Consider the following 17,057-nt stretch of genomic DNA (forward strand, 5'->3'; position numbering starts at 1 on the left):
TGGAATGCAAGTTAATTTGCTAAATCAACTCATGAAACCTTTTGTGAAGGTTATATTCAATTCAGCACTAAGATGTGACATAAGGAAGAGTGTGTTAAACCAGTGAAAAGGTATCATAAGAACACTGCAGAATTGGGTTGCTCAGTTCAACACTTCTTAAAACTAATTCTGAAGAAAGAAGTTGGCTGGGAGTGTTTGACAGAGCTCAGCGCCAAGTGAATACTCTTTTCCTCTCACAAAGCTGTGTGCAAAATGATATTTTTTCAGAGAGAACAATTTGCTTTGTTCCAGTTATATGAACGGCAGGGAAGATTGGGTGGGGGGGAGGAGGGGAAACCTCACAAACTCATGGTGTGTATGTGTGTTGAGGCCAGATAATGGGAACCCACCGTCGACGACAATCCGGCACAGAACTGGGCGCTTTAATTAGTGAGATGCCTCACTCGTTTTTTTTTTTATGTCACAGCGTGGTGTATTCACCGCTATTGGGTTCATGATTGGTTGAGCTTAATGGGCTATTTGTCATGCGAATGATGGCGTTTCCAAACCGATTTGGGAGTGAATGCTCCTCCTTTCACGTTCGGAAACAAGAGGGGATCCAGGCGTTCCACTGGGAATTAGCAGACGTATCCCATAATGCCAGGCTGCTCGCCAAGGGTAACATTGATCCCCCCCTCCCGCGCGCGCCCATACACACATCAGCAAAGTCAAGCCTATTGTGTAGCGTGGGCAACAACAATTCTGCTCCCGAGATGGTTGAAGTACGAGAGTGCAAATGGAGTCATGCCTTGCAGCTCGGTTTAGATATGCAATATGGTAATATTTATGAAAGCTTTCAATTTTTTTCTCTCATCTGTGAATGATTATAAAAAACCTTCCTAAACGTAGCACGGCGACTAGATTAGAATGTACTACATCCATGCCTGCACTTGGTATTAGCAGAAATATCTCAGGGAGGATTTGGCCAATAGATAACACACTTGCTGTTCAAAGAATATGTGTGTATATTTTCAAATGTGGATGGAAGTGATAGAGTTCACTTCATGCATACAATTCTATTTGTCCTACTGTCAATCGGCAGGATTAAGAAAGGAATAGAACTCACTTTTTTTGGGAGAACTGTTTTCAAATTCCAAAATAAGTCTGTAATAAGGGCACTGCATTATTTTTTTTAAACAGAAGAGTTCATATGTCATGAAAAGTATTATTATTCAGCCATGGAAAACAGATTCCACAGTAAGGAAGTTTGTCGATCGGTAGGAAATGATCCCCAATGATGTCATTGCAAGCTGTTAATCAGTCACTAAGGGACTATGGAGTTGCATTATGGGAAATGTAGGAATCAGTGTTTTTGGAGCAGGACCAATTCAGTCAGAACATCTCTGTTTGTTCTGCACTCATATTGATTTTTTTTTTGTTGTTTTTTAAATCTGTGTTTGCACATCCCTGAAACTCTAAAACAGTAAATACTAAAATGGAGGGAAAGTCAAAAGCGAAAAATAATCTGTATTTTTGTTTGATCAAGTTCTGCTCTCCTTACGTTATGAAGGCCACTTCTCACATAGAGAACAAAACTCACATACACTTGGCCTTGTCTCGCCTCAAGCCAAACATGTCCTAAACAAGATTCCTTCTTTTTTTTATGATCCTGGGTGACCTGCTTTTTCAATATAGTGTCTGGGTTTTCTGGAGTTGCGCCACCGTCGTGTGCTAAACACAGATGACAAATATATCAAGTTTATATATTTCACTTTTGGTTTGAACAGCATTATATCTCATTAAACACCTAGTTAAGCAACTGTAGGTAACATGAAGGATTCCTGGAATATAGTTGCCTATGTGTCAGTGATATTACTTTTTTTTAATGTGTGATATAGTTTTACTATAGTAAATATGCAATTTCTGCTTATGCAACAAAAATCCAATGTTAACTAACTTATAGGCGGAAGACCACATAGTATGTGAAACATGCTCATCTGAGCCCAAGTGTCGTCTCACCAACGTCAACTATGTCAAATGGTGAAAAGAATGTAAATAGATCAAACATGGCTGACTCACATTGAAGAGGGTAATGTAATTGCTGATGAGGTCATGGACCACACTGGTCTCCTGTGTGGTTTGGCCCTGGGTCTGGTACAAGCAGGAGGAGAACACACACGCCAGCTTCTCACTGGGCATCTGGTTGAGATGGGAACACTGATCAACCCTGAGATGCACAACCAAAAAGCTGGTTAGAGTAAGTTCAAGCATGCACGCACGCGCACGCGCACACACACACACACACACACACACACACACACACACACACACACACACACACAGAGATCACTTCTTTAAAATGTTTATTAACCTGTTTATCAATCCCCTGTATTTCTAATGCCCACACATAATGAAATGTTAAGCCTCAACTAGAGGTGGCAGAACCAACATTGTTGTGGTGTGGGGCCTAGGATTCAAGCTGTGATGCTAACTGGAATCTATCTGGCTCTGCCCCCCTGTGTGTTCTTCTGACACTGTTGTGTTTCATAGTGGTTTTATTCCCACACCATGTTACCACTAATTAGTATCGTTCCATTCCATAACAGTTAAGTAGGATAAAGGTTCTACTTGCATCCAGTGATTTATTTACTGAAACATGTCTACACATAAACTGTTCAATTCAATACCCTAAAGGCAAAAGACTGAAAAAAAAAAAAAAACATTAAGCCTAATAAATACACATTTTAAAGGAATAGTTACATTTTTATTTTAAGCAATTTGCCCACTCTCCTGCTCGAGAAAAGATGAAAGAAACCGTTCCTGTAACTGAGCATGCATTTTTGATATAGAAATAGACAAAGGTTGTCCGTCCATCCAGGTTAGCTTAGCTCAAACACTGGTAGTCAAGGGGAGCAGGTCAAAAGATACACTTTATAACAGCACTAAATGCTTCTGTGTGCTGTGTATATTTTTTTTACACCGTTTTTTTACACAACTTCTTGAGAATAAGCAAATAAACCAAATATATTGTTTGCCAAAAGCGAAAAAACATTAAGAGACAAAAATAGGAGCACTTAGGCCATAGACTGTGTCTGTGTAATTACCGGAGTGTTTGCTAATGAGTTACTCAATCTGTTTTACTTGCAAAATGTCAACAAACGGAACAAACAATATGGGATTGATTAATCATTTTCAACCCGAGGTCACTGTCGCTTCAGTGACATAAACAAAAAAACAGGAGCAAAATAAACAGCTTGTTATTTGAAGGGGCCTGCGTCAGTTTCCACTCCAAGTACAGTGAGGTATCTCTGACTAAAACCTGAGATCTGGAGATACAGAGATGCTAGAGATGTTCAATCATTTTGTTGCCATTGTATTGAGTTATAATTCTAGTTTGGCCAAAGTAGTGGCCGTGCATAGGAGACAAAGGGAAGCGATTATTCATACTGTAGTTCAAGTCATTTAATGTAAGTATCAGTGTTGAAATAAATACACAGATGAACTCTCTCTCTCTTTGATGGAAGGACATTTGAAACCAGAATTGTAATGTTATCTTTAATGCATGTTGCATGTCATAAGCCTATGTGATTTTTTTAAATCTGAAAAGCAAAAAACGCATATAGCTTAATAAAGAGTGCAACATGTCACTCAAAATGCAGCATTACAGTCAACACAGAATGTAGCAGAATTCTCAAAAGTGCAGGTAACTGATGCTATAGCTTATTTCTCTTTCGTTCTCAAAACACCTGTCTTCAGGTATTTCTTCCTCAACATATTACATTGTATCCTGACATCGACCTTGACATTGAAAAAGCCTAACATATCAACACAGTGTGTGTGTGTGTGTGTGTGTGTGTGTGTACCTGTACAGGTGTTGGAGCAGAGCTTCAAGGGTTGACCTGTTTATCTTTGGCAGGCTCTGGATGAAAGTGGAATACTTCTTCACTCTCTGCTTCTCGTCCTTCTCATCTACAAGACACACAAAGAAGAGAACTGCTGTAGAAACCATGCCAACCTGAGACACAACCATGGAACAACATGGGGCATGAGGGAAAAAAATCATTATCTTTATTACCAAACATATCTTGAACACTGTAATGCTACCACTCTCTCTTATTCTCTTCGCTCAGCCCCGGATCCCCCTGAATTCATATTAAAAACGGCAGTTAGATTCAGGGCCAATCAGAGCAGACTGGGCTTTTTTGGGAGGCGGGGCTTAAAGAGACAGGCTCTAAAACAGACTGTTTCAGACAGAGGCTGAACAGAGGAGATTCAGCAACGGCACTGTGCAAATATAATATTTTTTTTTTTGGCACTTCACCATGATAACAGTTTCTAGTAGAAACCCAAATTACAATTTTGAACCTCGAAATATGCAGAATATGTGACCTTTAAAAGGTGGTACGCAATTCTGGAGTATATTTGTTGACAAAACCCCAGATTTGTCTCTATAACACACACATCCAGTAGGGACAGGTAGCAGAAAGAAAGGAGATAGTATCTACTGATGTTGACTAAAAAGCGATATTGTCAACAAACAATTCTCCAGAATCGCTCACCTCCACCTGTAAATACCAGCATCAAATGTGTGTTCCCCTTTAGACATAAGGCTGACGTACATACCCAGAGCCGACACCCAGTAAGGGTAGAGCTCCTTGGTCAACAGTGCGTCCTCTGCCTGGGATAGGAATGTCTTGAGTGTGTCTGTCACATCCTCCAGCTGCTGCTCCTTCTTCCTCAGCTTGACGTTGCGTGCGTCCTGGATGAACTGACCCAGGAGCAGGGCCACTCTGCCTGGGTCCCCCGCTCTCTGGTACACCCCCTCCTGGCACAGACCTGGGTTAGGGATATGGACATATGGGATGGTTAGACAGATACGAAATGGACCGCTTCCTATACACCCCGAGGCTGCTCAGGGGAAATAGTTTCGCCTCATTACTTTGACTTCTGCATGTACTGTTTTTTTCATATATTCGTAATACACTAGAATGTGTAGTCGTGGCTGCAACAGCAAATTAAATAAACAAAGATTTCTTATGTAGCTCAATACAGTTATAGGGCAATAACCACCCCTTGTGGATGTTGAGCTGTTGGATTTGAACAGCGTTACATAAGAACATCTGAATCTAAATTGCCATGTGGAATAAAATTGTCGCTGCAAGGTATATTAACCTTCTGCACCACTTCACAGTTCAGAGTTAACTTTTTATGCCGGTTCCCTCATTGCACACCGGTAGGTCTATACTGAAATGATACTGTATTATTCCCCTTTTGCATATCATACATTACTTGAAAGCAATGGAAGCTATAATTAAAGGCCCAGCTTGTAAAGGGAATTACAGTTTTTGCGAGTTGGTTGGTATAGAATGCGATTTTCATGAGTATGTTCAAATTAGTGCATAATCGCTTGGAAATCAAAGTTCTTGTATATTTCATTACCTTAGAATGAGCATTTCATATCTTTAAATGAGCGACCATGTTGCACTGCAATGTTTCTACAGTAGCACAGAATGGACAAACTTAACAACCTTACACATTTTTTATATAAAGTGCGTGTCCTGGGGAAGTGCAACTTTTGGAATACTTTGACAAACATCTTCTCCTCATCAGTTGATATTGTGGAAAGACTTCAGGCAGTGGTGGATGATGCCATCTTTAGTGACTAGCTTATTGTCCTTAAAGGCCACCGTAGCATCTATAAATGATTCGAACGGAGGGGTAAAGACAGAGCCCTGCAATCTAGAGTGTTAACCACTAGACGCTGGCAAAATATACCTTAACTACGTACTGCACCTTTAAGTTTCAAACTAGTAATTTTGAAGATCCTGCAGTGGTTGTGCAGTGAAAAGACTGGATGAGTCATCTCCTCCATAATAATAGTCACGCAAAAGCCATTTAACATAATGTAGCCCACCATATTGAGTGACAAAAGCAATGCAACTGTCGATTATAATAGGGACCCCGTTTTTAGTCAGCTGTTGGTCACTGAGCGCCTTGCCATCTGTGCCAGCGGCGAGCGTGATGGCAGAGTGCCACAGTGCAAAGTCCATCTTGTTGAAGCCGTGAATGTAAACTGTTCTATTAAAGAGAGAGAGAGAGAATGAGAGAGAGAGAGAATGAGAGAGAGAGAGAGAGAGGGGAGGGGGACAACAATGTCATTGTTAATAAAGTACACCACATTTTTTTAGAATTTACAGCAACCAAATGGCGTTACACATTTGAACACCAAAAGTTGTCCAGTGCCTTTGGAGAAGTGCTGCTTTTGCTAAGTCATTAAATCGACAAGCGGCAAAGATTAAAGGAATCCAGAAAGCGCCTCTGCAGAACACACGTCTATAAAACAAGCACCAAGCTTTATTCCCCCTACGAGGTTTGATCAACAAAAAACACACACAAACGCAGAGCAATTAGCGAGAGTAAACACAAAGTCTGGTCGCATTATTCTAACAAAAAAATAAAGAGTGGAGCCTGAAAGTGTTAGCTTGCCTCACCTCGTCCCTTCTAACTGAAGCGGGGGCCGTGTCTAGATGGCTTTAATTACCTCCCATACTTACAGTAGAGTAAAGTGCATTCGGACTAACAAGACAGAATCAAAGCCGACAGCCGTTGCATAATGCATAGTGTTGTTGAATCCCAAATGCGTCACCAATTAAGCACACTTTTTATTTCTCCTGGGCGACTGACATACCTTCTGCCCTCCACCATCAGCAGAACCTGGATCTTGTCCTCGCCCTCCGTATGAGTGGAGACAGCTGCGGAGAAGAGGGTGACAGCTTTTTAAGAAAATTGGCTCATAGACTTTGTACATTCAAAGAGCAACATTACCATTAAGTTACTATGAAAGGGATATAAGTGTATTTAATAATTCAGGTTTCAAGGCGTATACTTAACCTCTTTAAATAATTGTTAAAATCAACTTTTTGATTGCAAAGGAGACACATTTGTGTTTGTCATTGATTTATTTGATGCACTAGTTGAACTGAATCTTAGTATAACGCCTTGTTTAGGATTACAATTTATTGTACTGTTACCCCTAAACAATTTATTTTTTTCCCCTAATTCAGTAATTCATTAGTAATGTACGAGCACAAGTAGTGTTTTTAAACAACAGTTTACGTTTGACATTTGCAGTTCTCGAGTGAAACGTTAGCCGTGGAACATTCAAATCAATGTTTTTCTATTACACTGAAAGGTTTTCTTAAGTGTTCATTTGCTTTTTAAGTCCATAATGGCCAAACAACAGACTGCACACCATGTCTAGACATGTATCTGTCTAGTCGTCTTAAAAGTATGTATAAAAGGAAAGAAAAGTAATGGAACAGTGCAGTACAGTGGAAAGTAGTGCCAAATGCATCCGTTAATACCATTTCCCTGTAGTAGTGATAGGGGAACAAGGATAGAGTCTTTTTCGTGTCAGTAACTTAAAAGGCGTTTTGAACAAGAGAGGGAAGTGGGGGTATAAACAGCAGTGTCAATGGTCGTCCAGCTCTGCATTACTGTTTGGTCTGAATCCAAATTAAGATGGCACCGAGGGGTAGGATTTAACACGCCCCGAGGAAGAAAGGAAATCTTTTAAAAACAAGTGCAAGGATACGGAGAAGAAATAGGGCTAAGGGACTCAGAAGCTCTGCCATAATCTCTTCTGTGAGTTTCAAACAGCTGCTTGGATGGGGGCTGCGACAATCACAATCTTTCACACACACACACACACACACACACACACACACACACACACACACACAACACACAAACAAAAAAGTACAAAGAAGATATGAGTCACAAATCTCCTAGCAACGACATCTGGCACTTTCATCTGACTCGAGTTCCCCACTGGCTGTGCTCAAACAACCGATACATTTAAAAGAATGTTGAAAACTTTGCTTAAACTAATGTGTAATTAAAGATAGTATAACGTGTGAACAACACATACTGGTTTAAGCTAAGCTAACTGGCTAGCTGATGGTAGTAGCTTCATACTAACCAATCAGATATAGATATATTTGAATTGAGCTATTAAATGTAAGAAATGCTGTGGAATAGTATATTTTATTAACTGTAAAACAATTACTGCGACATTTTTAGTGAACAAGATAATTATCTGCACTAACAGGGAATTTTTCATTTAATTGTTGGCGCGACAATAAAAACAATATTCCATACAACAACAGTCTTATTTGGGCAAACAAGTCCTTTGTAAAGGGCCTTTGTATGTTGAACTAAACAGCCCGAAAATAATTAATCCCCAAAAGTCTCTCTTAACAAATAATTAGCTTTTATGTTCCTTTGGCAGATTTTTCAAGGGCACGGCATTTCATTTTGGATCCAAACAACGAGAGAATAAACGCAGAGAAACTTCAGAGATTGATATTGACTTGACTGAGGCTTTATTAACAGTGTTATCAGGTAAATGCAAAAACACTTGTCACCGCTGTTTGAACAAACACACACAGCAAACCCTTTTTTATATCCATTTTACAGCTCTGTGGGGATTTTTATTCTGTTTTGCTATTATTTAATACGCTTGTGTGATAAGGAATAGTAAGTCTGCAGCCTTGTTCTCTACATAATGTGTACCGTCAGTCTTGTAAGAGATTTTCATGTTGTTTTTTCCACCTCTAAACATGCATCAAGAGCATTAAGTGTTTGTTTGTTTGTTTTGAAGGGTATTATACCATGACCCTCATAATTTTTACGATTCTTGTGGCCAACATTTGTAGAGACCTGAGTTTGTTTATAGCCTACCGTTTATTAGCTGCTCAGAACGGACAACAGAAAGTGTGCATGTGTGTTTGATGGTATCCAGCTCATAATGTTGCTGCACACACGTGCGCGTCGTTGTCGGTCGGCACCTTTTATAATAGGTCCATGGTCGGCATCAAATTGCACTATAAGACCATGCTACTAGAATTAAAAAAATATCCACGGGGAAGCTTTAATCAGACAATTTATGTCATACAAATCAAAATCAATCAAACATGGAGGTACATGGTTTTCCCAGCTGAGTGTTGTTCACTGTTGAGTTTTAACACCTACGCTGAACTGGATTAGTTGTTTAATAACCTTAATGTTTTTACTTATTGTGTAGCTGTAGACTGACACTAGAAAGAAAGTTAGCCTTTCTGATAATAAAAGACCTCAAGAGAGGTCCACCGGGGAAATGTGCACCGAATAGGTCGAAAGTGAATTTGCTTATCTTGCTTGGAAAGCGTTCATTTGAGTCCAGATTGGGAGGGGTCTTATCCGTGCATAATGTATCTGTCATTTTCTCCCTTATTTTTACTTTGGTTGTTTGTTCGGAAGAAATCTGGACACAAAGACATCACGGAAAGATCAATCGTCTCTTTAGCGCACAGCCATTTTCAGAGGTAGTGGGGAAAGGAATATGTATAGCTTTTGTTTTTTTTAGTTTTTATTGATATAGCACTTTTGAAAAACAAAGTGACAAAGTGCTTCATAACCAAGTCAAATGAACAGTGACAAAGATCAATGAAGTAAGTTGGTGGTAAAACTTGTCTTTTTCATAGGTTTGAGACAAACAGACAATAAATAACAGTTAAGCCAAGTATGGATGAAATGAATGAAAGCTTAGAGAGATTAGAGCTTTCACTCTACCTGAAGTAAGAAAATCATTTCGTAGAATTAAAGAAAAGCTTAAGAAAATGATCAACTGTCAGGAATTAGACCGCATCACACACGCAAGTCTGAACTGTTGCACAAAATGGTAGACATGTGCTGATTTTATATTGAAAAGTGTATTTAGTAAATCCCTGGGTTGTTTGAAATGTTTGTATGTTTGCAAATAATACAAATGCAATAAAAATAGTTGTTGAAGAAATGGGATGGCATGGCTGTGGTTCCGCCCAAGGTGAGAACAGAGGGCGGCACTCTGGAGCAATCTGATCCACGCTGTGCAGTAAAGGGATTAAAAAGATCCATTGATTCTCCCCCTCCTCCTGTTCACTCATCATGCTGCAGAAATCCATCGAGTATGTGTGTGAACGTCCACTGTGACTGGCAGCTCCTCCACCCACTATCCTTTAAATAACTGTTGTGTGTCAGTCATTTGGAGATATTGGCTAAATACATGTTTGTGGGCAGTTGAAAGAAGGTTACTATGGCACCCGTCATACTGGGATTACTACAGATGTGTATCAGGCAGAAATGTTGCATGATCTTTAAAATATAGCTTTCATACCACATGTTTTGTGAAACACTCAAATAAATCCAAATCATATTTGTCCGATGCAACTTTGACATTGGATTACGTAATCTTAGCAATTACTGAATTTGTGTCAAAGTGAGACACTGGAGCAAAAACATTGCTTTTTCAAGCACTGGTCCCTTGAATTAAAAAATGCTGTAAACTAAGAATGCTTTCAAAAACACAAGTCGTAATTGTTTATTTTCATAAATTCACAACATGCAGTGAATGAACAGTGGATCAATCTAAATCCAGCAGAGCCATCAGCTCAGAAATGGCAGAAACCAGTGGGACTCAAGCAGATCCATCTACTGTTCTCAGCATTAAGGACACCATTAATCCTGACCAAATCTTCAACTCCATTTGCAGAAACTTGCAAGAACCTCCGCCATGCTTCACTGTTGCCTGCAGACACTAATTTTTGTACCGCTCTCCAGCCAACAACTGCCTTCTGCTGCAGTGAAATATTTCTAATTTTGACCCATAAGTCCAGAGCAATATAGCGATTATTGCAAATATCTTGTCGTGATATTATCGTTATCGAGGGCCACATTTCGTCCAAGTATGGTATCATGAGTTTCTTGTATTGTCCCAACTCTATGAACCTACAGTGCCTCGCCTTAGAGCAACATATTTTCTGTGTGATCTTCTCACTCAGTCCCCTCCAAGACGTTTTGTTTTTTAATAATAGAAGAAGAAGCTGGACATTTAGAGCAGGGATCCAAAATAAATGTGTAATGGAGTGCGAAGCAGAAATGTCTTCTGACAGTGATTGCTTGCTTGGCTCCTCGGACATCCTTAAGTAGTTCTAAATGCAGGTTGTTGGAGGGAGTTATGGATTGGTGGTTTTTTTGGGAGATTGGTGAGAGGCAATTTTAAGTCATTGCAATTGACGGCCGACAGTACTGATATGGTCCTGTTTGGGCTTTGAGATTAAGGCGAGACACCCCAGGTGAATAGGGATTTTTTTTTAACTTATAGATATCATCATGAAACTTTGCCAGTTGATTACTGACACAAACACAATCATTTTTTGTATTACATGTTTTTCTTTAATATTTTATTAAATATGCAAATATGGCAATATTTAACCAATTATGCGTAAATTTGGGTCATTTTTCGAGAAAGATTTTGAGATGTTGGATAAAGCCAGAGTTAGAATCTCTATTTTATTTTAACCACATATTAGTTTCTAAAGTTTTTACACAACAGATTTTGGATACAGCCTTTTTTCATTTAATAAATCAAAAAAGACTATGTACATGTCTTAGAAATGCATTTTCGGCATGTTTTTAGGAGGAAAATGTATCATAAATCAGACAATTAACAATATATTAACAAATCCTTCTGTAAAAACCTTTAAAATAGTGCTATGAATGATCATAGAAAGTTTGGTTGATGTCAGTGGTCTAGAAGTTGAAATATCTTTCGCAGAGTATTGGAAAAAGCTCATTTTGAGAAAACGGCCGTTAAAGATAAAAACGTGAATTCTGCTGATAATAGCTAGAGTAATTTATTGAATTAGGCCCTACACCCTTCAATGCCATATAGGCCTACCACTGCTTAACATATATAAACCATAGCATAGTAACATTTACATCCACATGCTAATTTAAACGTGGTTAATTCATTATTAGCCACTGTCTGTCAACCTGCTCCTGTCGGCACAGACGCTCTCTCTCCCCACCATCTCCCCTCTGATCGTCTGACAGTCTGTGTCTCTCCGACGTGATCGGCGTGATTTACATGTCTTTAACACTTCTCCCCTTCAAATGGCGATCATGTAATGTCCGTAGCCAATTGATTAAGTATTTTTTTTGTCTTGGTTTGGCATATTTTCGACGTTTTTCCCATTTTATTTTGTGATTTTCGAGCTACCCGGGGCTAGCATCACGTGATGCCTTTTAGCGAATCACATCGTCAGAAATGTGCATTAGCCAATGAGGTCGCTTTCCTAGCATTGAATCCCTCCTCACACTTTCACGATTGGTTACTGATACAAAGGAAATTACCATATTTGGATCAGATAACGTTGTTCTTGAGATTCAGAGCTTTCCAACAGTACCATGGTTATTATGATTCATACAGCGGTCGCGGTGCTGTATGTTACGTTAGAATGCTCACTTTTGACGAATTTAGGAGCAAAATACAGACGCAAGCAGTCAAAGTTTAGTAAAATAAACACCTAAAACGTATATTTTGGACATTTTATCCATACTAGTATGAAAGAAGAGATGTTATGGAAGCTAAATAGACACAAATCTCAAAATTGACCAGTGCTTAAAAAAACGATGTTTTTGCCTGCCGTGTCTCGCCTTAAAGGGGAAAAACGTGGTTTACTGCGTATTTAAGGCTACACTGAAGCTCTTTAACCGTGGCAAAATGGGACGGAGGAGAGTTAACAGATTAACAAGAAAGGAGTTACAAAATGAGTTAATTTCCGAGCAGAATAAATTGCAGCTGCCACAATCATTGGATTACTTGCTAAATACAGCGTTGGGGGGGGCGCCCTTAGCTCAGTTGGTAGGGCGTCCCCCCCATGGGCCTCGGCCAGCAGCGGACCCGGGTTCGATTCCAGCCTGCGGTCGTTCTCTGCATGTCACTGCCCTCTCTGCCCCATTTAAACTCTGTCTCTACACTATCAATAAAGCATAAAAATGCCCAAAAAATATCTTAAAAAAAAAAAAAACAGCGTTGGTCTAAATATAGAAACTCCTGTGTGGGGAACTGTACTATGTTGTTTTGAGGTCTAGACATTTCAAGTCTTCATGCTTTTTTCTTTGAGTGAGTTTGTTGCATTATGGGTTTTGTAAGCTAACCGCTTACTCTGCAAATGTTAACAAATAACTCTTCCCTGAAACTGCATAGTGCACCTTTAACAAGGCTGTTTCATTTGGACTTTTACAAGAGAAAAAAGGCCTTGAGGAAGTGCAACTTCTGAACTATGACAGGTGAATTTACAAAATGACAGCGCTGACCTTTGAGAGACTTGCAGAGCTAAAAATTGAGAACGCTGTTATACTAGCTGTTTGCAAACATACACCCTGTGTTCCAAATCGCATACTCTTTCTTTTCGTATATACATACTAAAGCTGACCATAAAAATAATCTAGTTAGCATGCAGTATAGGTACACAATCGGGACATACTTTTACTTATTTATTTCATCATAACATTGCGCCTTGATCTTCCCTTTTGCTTATATATCCGACTCATCGCTGGTTGTTTTCATACGGAGGCTCCATCGGCCAAATGGCATGCTGATTTCAACACGAAAAATCTTGACCGGATGTAGTAGGCAATTGGGAATTTTTCAGCATTCTAAATCTGACCACAAACTACTAAACAGCAGAACGTATGGGGATTGGAACGCAGGGAGTATGTGGTTTCACAAGAGGGATAGCGACATGATTTCACAAATCCTTAGCGTGCTTACTGAGCTCTTGTAGCTGTTTGAGTTGAAGAACTTCCTCCTCCGCCCCCTGCTCTCCTGAGCTGAAGTGCAGGGCCGAGCCTTCCAGTGTGAACCAGCCCGTCCTCCAGTGGTACAGGTCATGGCCTTCTTTATAGAACAGCCGGCCAATGACATCGCTGTCCCTCTGCACCGGAGCCTCCACTCCGGACGTGACGAAGCACTGCCATATACCGTGCACACAAAACAAACAAAGTGAAAGAAATGTGTTTGTGATTAAAACCCACGTAAAACCCAAATACACAAAATCCTCGACATGATCCCAAAACGTTTGTTTTTTTCTCAATACTCCGATACCAAAAATCTCAACTTTTAAAGCACTTACATCAACTAAACTTTTACCATTCTTAGCACTATTCTGATGGTTACTGACGAAGGATTTGTTCATGTGTCATTAATGGTCTAATTTATGGTACTTTTTGTTTTTAAAAACATGCTGAAATTGCATTGTTATCATGTCAAATTGTATATGTAATTTAGGGAGTTAGGTGCATGATAGTAAGCATTTGAAAAGACGAAATAGTCATATTTGTAAATCCAAATTAAAAGATATTGTCATTTAGGTTTGACAGAATTGTACATAAATTCGGTTTAGATGAAGGAGGGCTATGCTCTGTTTTTTTTTGACACAATGAGTATTTTGAAAACCAATCATGGCAGTTCTATAAAAACCATGGATGTTGGCATGGAGACCGCTTGGTACGCCACGCCCACAGAGTCCTGTCTAATGGTCCAGTAAAAACGTTTATGAACACTCATTTTAAATCAGATTTCTGTTAAAAGCTTATTGAGACACCCAACTATTTTGATGTGTACTATTTGAGAGCAGGTTTCCAGAGGCTTAAAAGGAATCTTCTAGTAGGGATAAAAAAAAAAAAAAAAACCTTTGCTCAGATTGTGTTCCCCTGCTGAATTATTTTCCAAGCACACATCGAGGAAAAATATGTGCTCGGCCCGCTGTTCTGCGAGTCAAATTGAAATACGGAGAAGATGAAGGCCTGTGCTACAGATGGGAGAGAACATATGGACTGATGCTGCCCATACCTCCCACTATCTAAGACTGGGATTGTGTGGGATTAAAGAGATAAAGAAAGGAGAAAGGGGACTTGTTTATGTAGGGTGTTATTACCTGATGCTTTCAGTGTGTGTGTGTGTGGGGGGGGGGGGAGAAGAGATAGTAAGACCACTTGTCTTATTGGAAGCAGCAGCATGGGGCATTCAGGACAATGTGTACAACCGTTTGTGTTGCAGAGAAGCGCAGGCGATGACAAAAAAGTGCAGTGGAGCGAAGTGCTGTGGTTCTGTGGCAAATCACTTTTTTTGTCAAATCGGTGAATATCTCCTCTCAATCTCAAGCTTTCTGTCCGTACTGTGTGCGTTGAAAAAAAAATCCTAGGCTCTATAAACTGGTGTGAAACCAAAGGGAATGGATACAAAGGCGGCCCACCGTTAATTTACAGAGCCTAGGCTGTTTATTGTCATACACACATTATCGACAGGTAGCAGATTGTGAGGAAACACTCACTGATTTGACAAAAAAGTGGGTGAGAGGTGATGAATAGAAGTGTGTGTGTGTCACCTTTGTCAGCGCATGGATCCAGTCGCGTTGTGTTTCCTGGGTTTCAGCTCCGACAGTCAGCACTCTCTCTGTCTGCAGGTACAGCTCCACCGTCAACACAGCCCTGCATCACACACACAGTTCACAGTAACTTATTAAAGGGGAAGTAACTTTTTAAGCTAACTTGCTGTCAGTGACTGCAGTTAGCAGTCCCCTCACTCGTCCCTACGTCACCACCACATGAACACACAGCGATCCGTGAGTCATCGTTCATGGGCACAGAGACCCGCGTCTTTATAGCGTTCTGTCTCCTGATTGGATAACACCAGCGGGATACTAAAAATTTTAACTGGCAATTACCGCAAAGCTGAATGACTGGGATACCTGTGTTATAAACTGTGCATACTGTTAAAGTGATTGCTGTATGATTATAGAGAGGTGTTACACTTATATTACCACAAAAAAATTAAGTTACTTCTCCTTTAAAACATTCAAACACATACAGTACAGGATATTTTTTTTTTCAAAATGCCAAGTATAACCATAGTCTAATGTGCTCTCTGAGCTTTTGGGGGTCAAGTGCCTTGCTCAAGGGCACCTCGAGGTAAGTATAAACAAGTGGGTAATTGGTGCTCTTTCACTCTCCCGGCCACTTTTTCTGACCTTCAGGTACTGTGCATTTGCATAAAACATAATTTATGAATCTAATGAAAATAATATGCACACACACAAACACACACAGACACACACACACACACACACACACACACACACACAGACACACACACACACACACACACACACACACACTATTTTTATACATTCCAAACATTAAAAAGGATAATTGTACTGTAGCTGTAGACATGGACAACTTCAACAATAATTGGATTAATTGGATAATTCTAAACTCATTACCAGCGGACTGTGTTCTGCACAGATTTTTATCAGATTTTTGCATAACATCTGGTCCGGTGTGGCGGCATCTGATGGTTTTTATTGTGATATATATTTTTAGAGTGTTAAATAACTGGTTTGCTACTTGGTAATCTAGACACGTGTCCTTTATAAATGTTTCAGCTAAATTTGATGTTCAATACACATTTTTGAAACACATTCTATATATATACATGTTTTATGCTTACTAAATGTCTGTCTATTTACGTGAAGATGCTCTTCTTTATAGATATACAGAAGCTCTGCTTACGGCGTGCTATGAGCAGATGTAGTTCAGATATTCAGATGTTTTCCTTGAACCTAGAGTCGAAAATATGCCGTTTTGTCAGTCAGTCACTCAGTAAGTCAAATTCACCCTCCTGGCTATGTATATACACGCCAAAAACTTAATCCTTAAAAAAAATTCAAATAATCAAATAAAAGGAGCCTGCATGCACCCACACTCATTCATCCAAATACGTTGTTGTCGGAAGCAAAAAAGGAAGCTAATAATCTTTGTTGGTCTTTCTCCGCTTGTCGTCTCTCTCCCCCTACCAATGTCTCTTTCTCTCTGCCTCTCCCTCTGTGAAGGTTCAACGGTTAGAAGATCAGTTCCTTAATGGTTGGAACACACACACACTGCCTCTTCCAGTGGAGGCTGTAAATGCTACAGCGATGGCTGCTTGAGGTGCTGTGTCACTGGGGTTCACAGCAGCACCGAGTCGCTCTCTTTCTGCTCACCGTCAGGGGAACAGGCGAGACATGGGTGTTTGTGTGAACCGGACTGACCCCACACACCCACACACATACACAGACATGCAGACACACATACACAGACACACACACACACACACACACACACAAACACACACACACACACACACACGTCCCTCCTCTGCAGGTGTGCGGACGCTT

General features: G+C 39.9%; 1 protein-coding gene across 6 annotated transcripts in view; it reads right to left on the minus strand.

Annotated features, from left to right (window-relative positions):
• The window catches only part of arap2 (ArfGAP with RhoGAP domain, ankyrin repeat and PH domain 2), a 123,666-nt gene that overhangs the window by 22,546 nt on the left and 84,063 nt on the right, over positions 1–17,057 (minus strand). For all 6 annotated transcript variants that reach the window (XM_080052555.1, XM_080052554.1, XM_080052558.1 and 3 more), the window contains 7 exons: positions 15,231–15,333; positions 13,616–13,814; positions 6,668–6,731; positions 5,894–6,057; positions 4,603–4,815; positions 3,843–3,948; positions 2,059–2,206 (listed from right to left, as the gene is read on the minus strand). In XM_080052555.1, the coding sequence (XP_079908681.1) occupies positions 2,059–2,206; positions 3,843–3,948; positions 4,603–4,815; positions 5,894–6,057; positions 6,668–6,731; positions 13,616–13,814; positions 15,231–15,333 (997 nt within the window). The remainder of the gene's footprint in view (positions 1–2,058; positions 2,207–3,842; positions 3,949–4,602; positions 4,816–5,893; positions 6,058–6,667; positions 6,732–13,615; positions 13,815–15,230; positions 15,334–17,057) is intronic.

This window comes from Ammodytes marinus, assembly GCF_949987685.1.
Source record: "Ammodytes marinus genome assembly, chromosome: 23".
In the NCBI taxonomy this organism is placed as follows: Eukaryota; Metazoa; Chordata; class Actinopteri; order Uranoscopiformes; family Ammodytidae; genus Ammodytes; species Ammodytes marinus.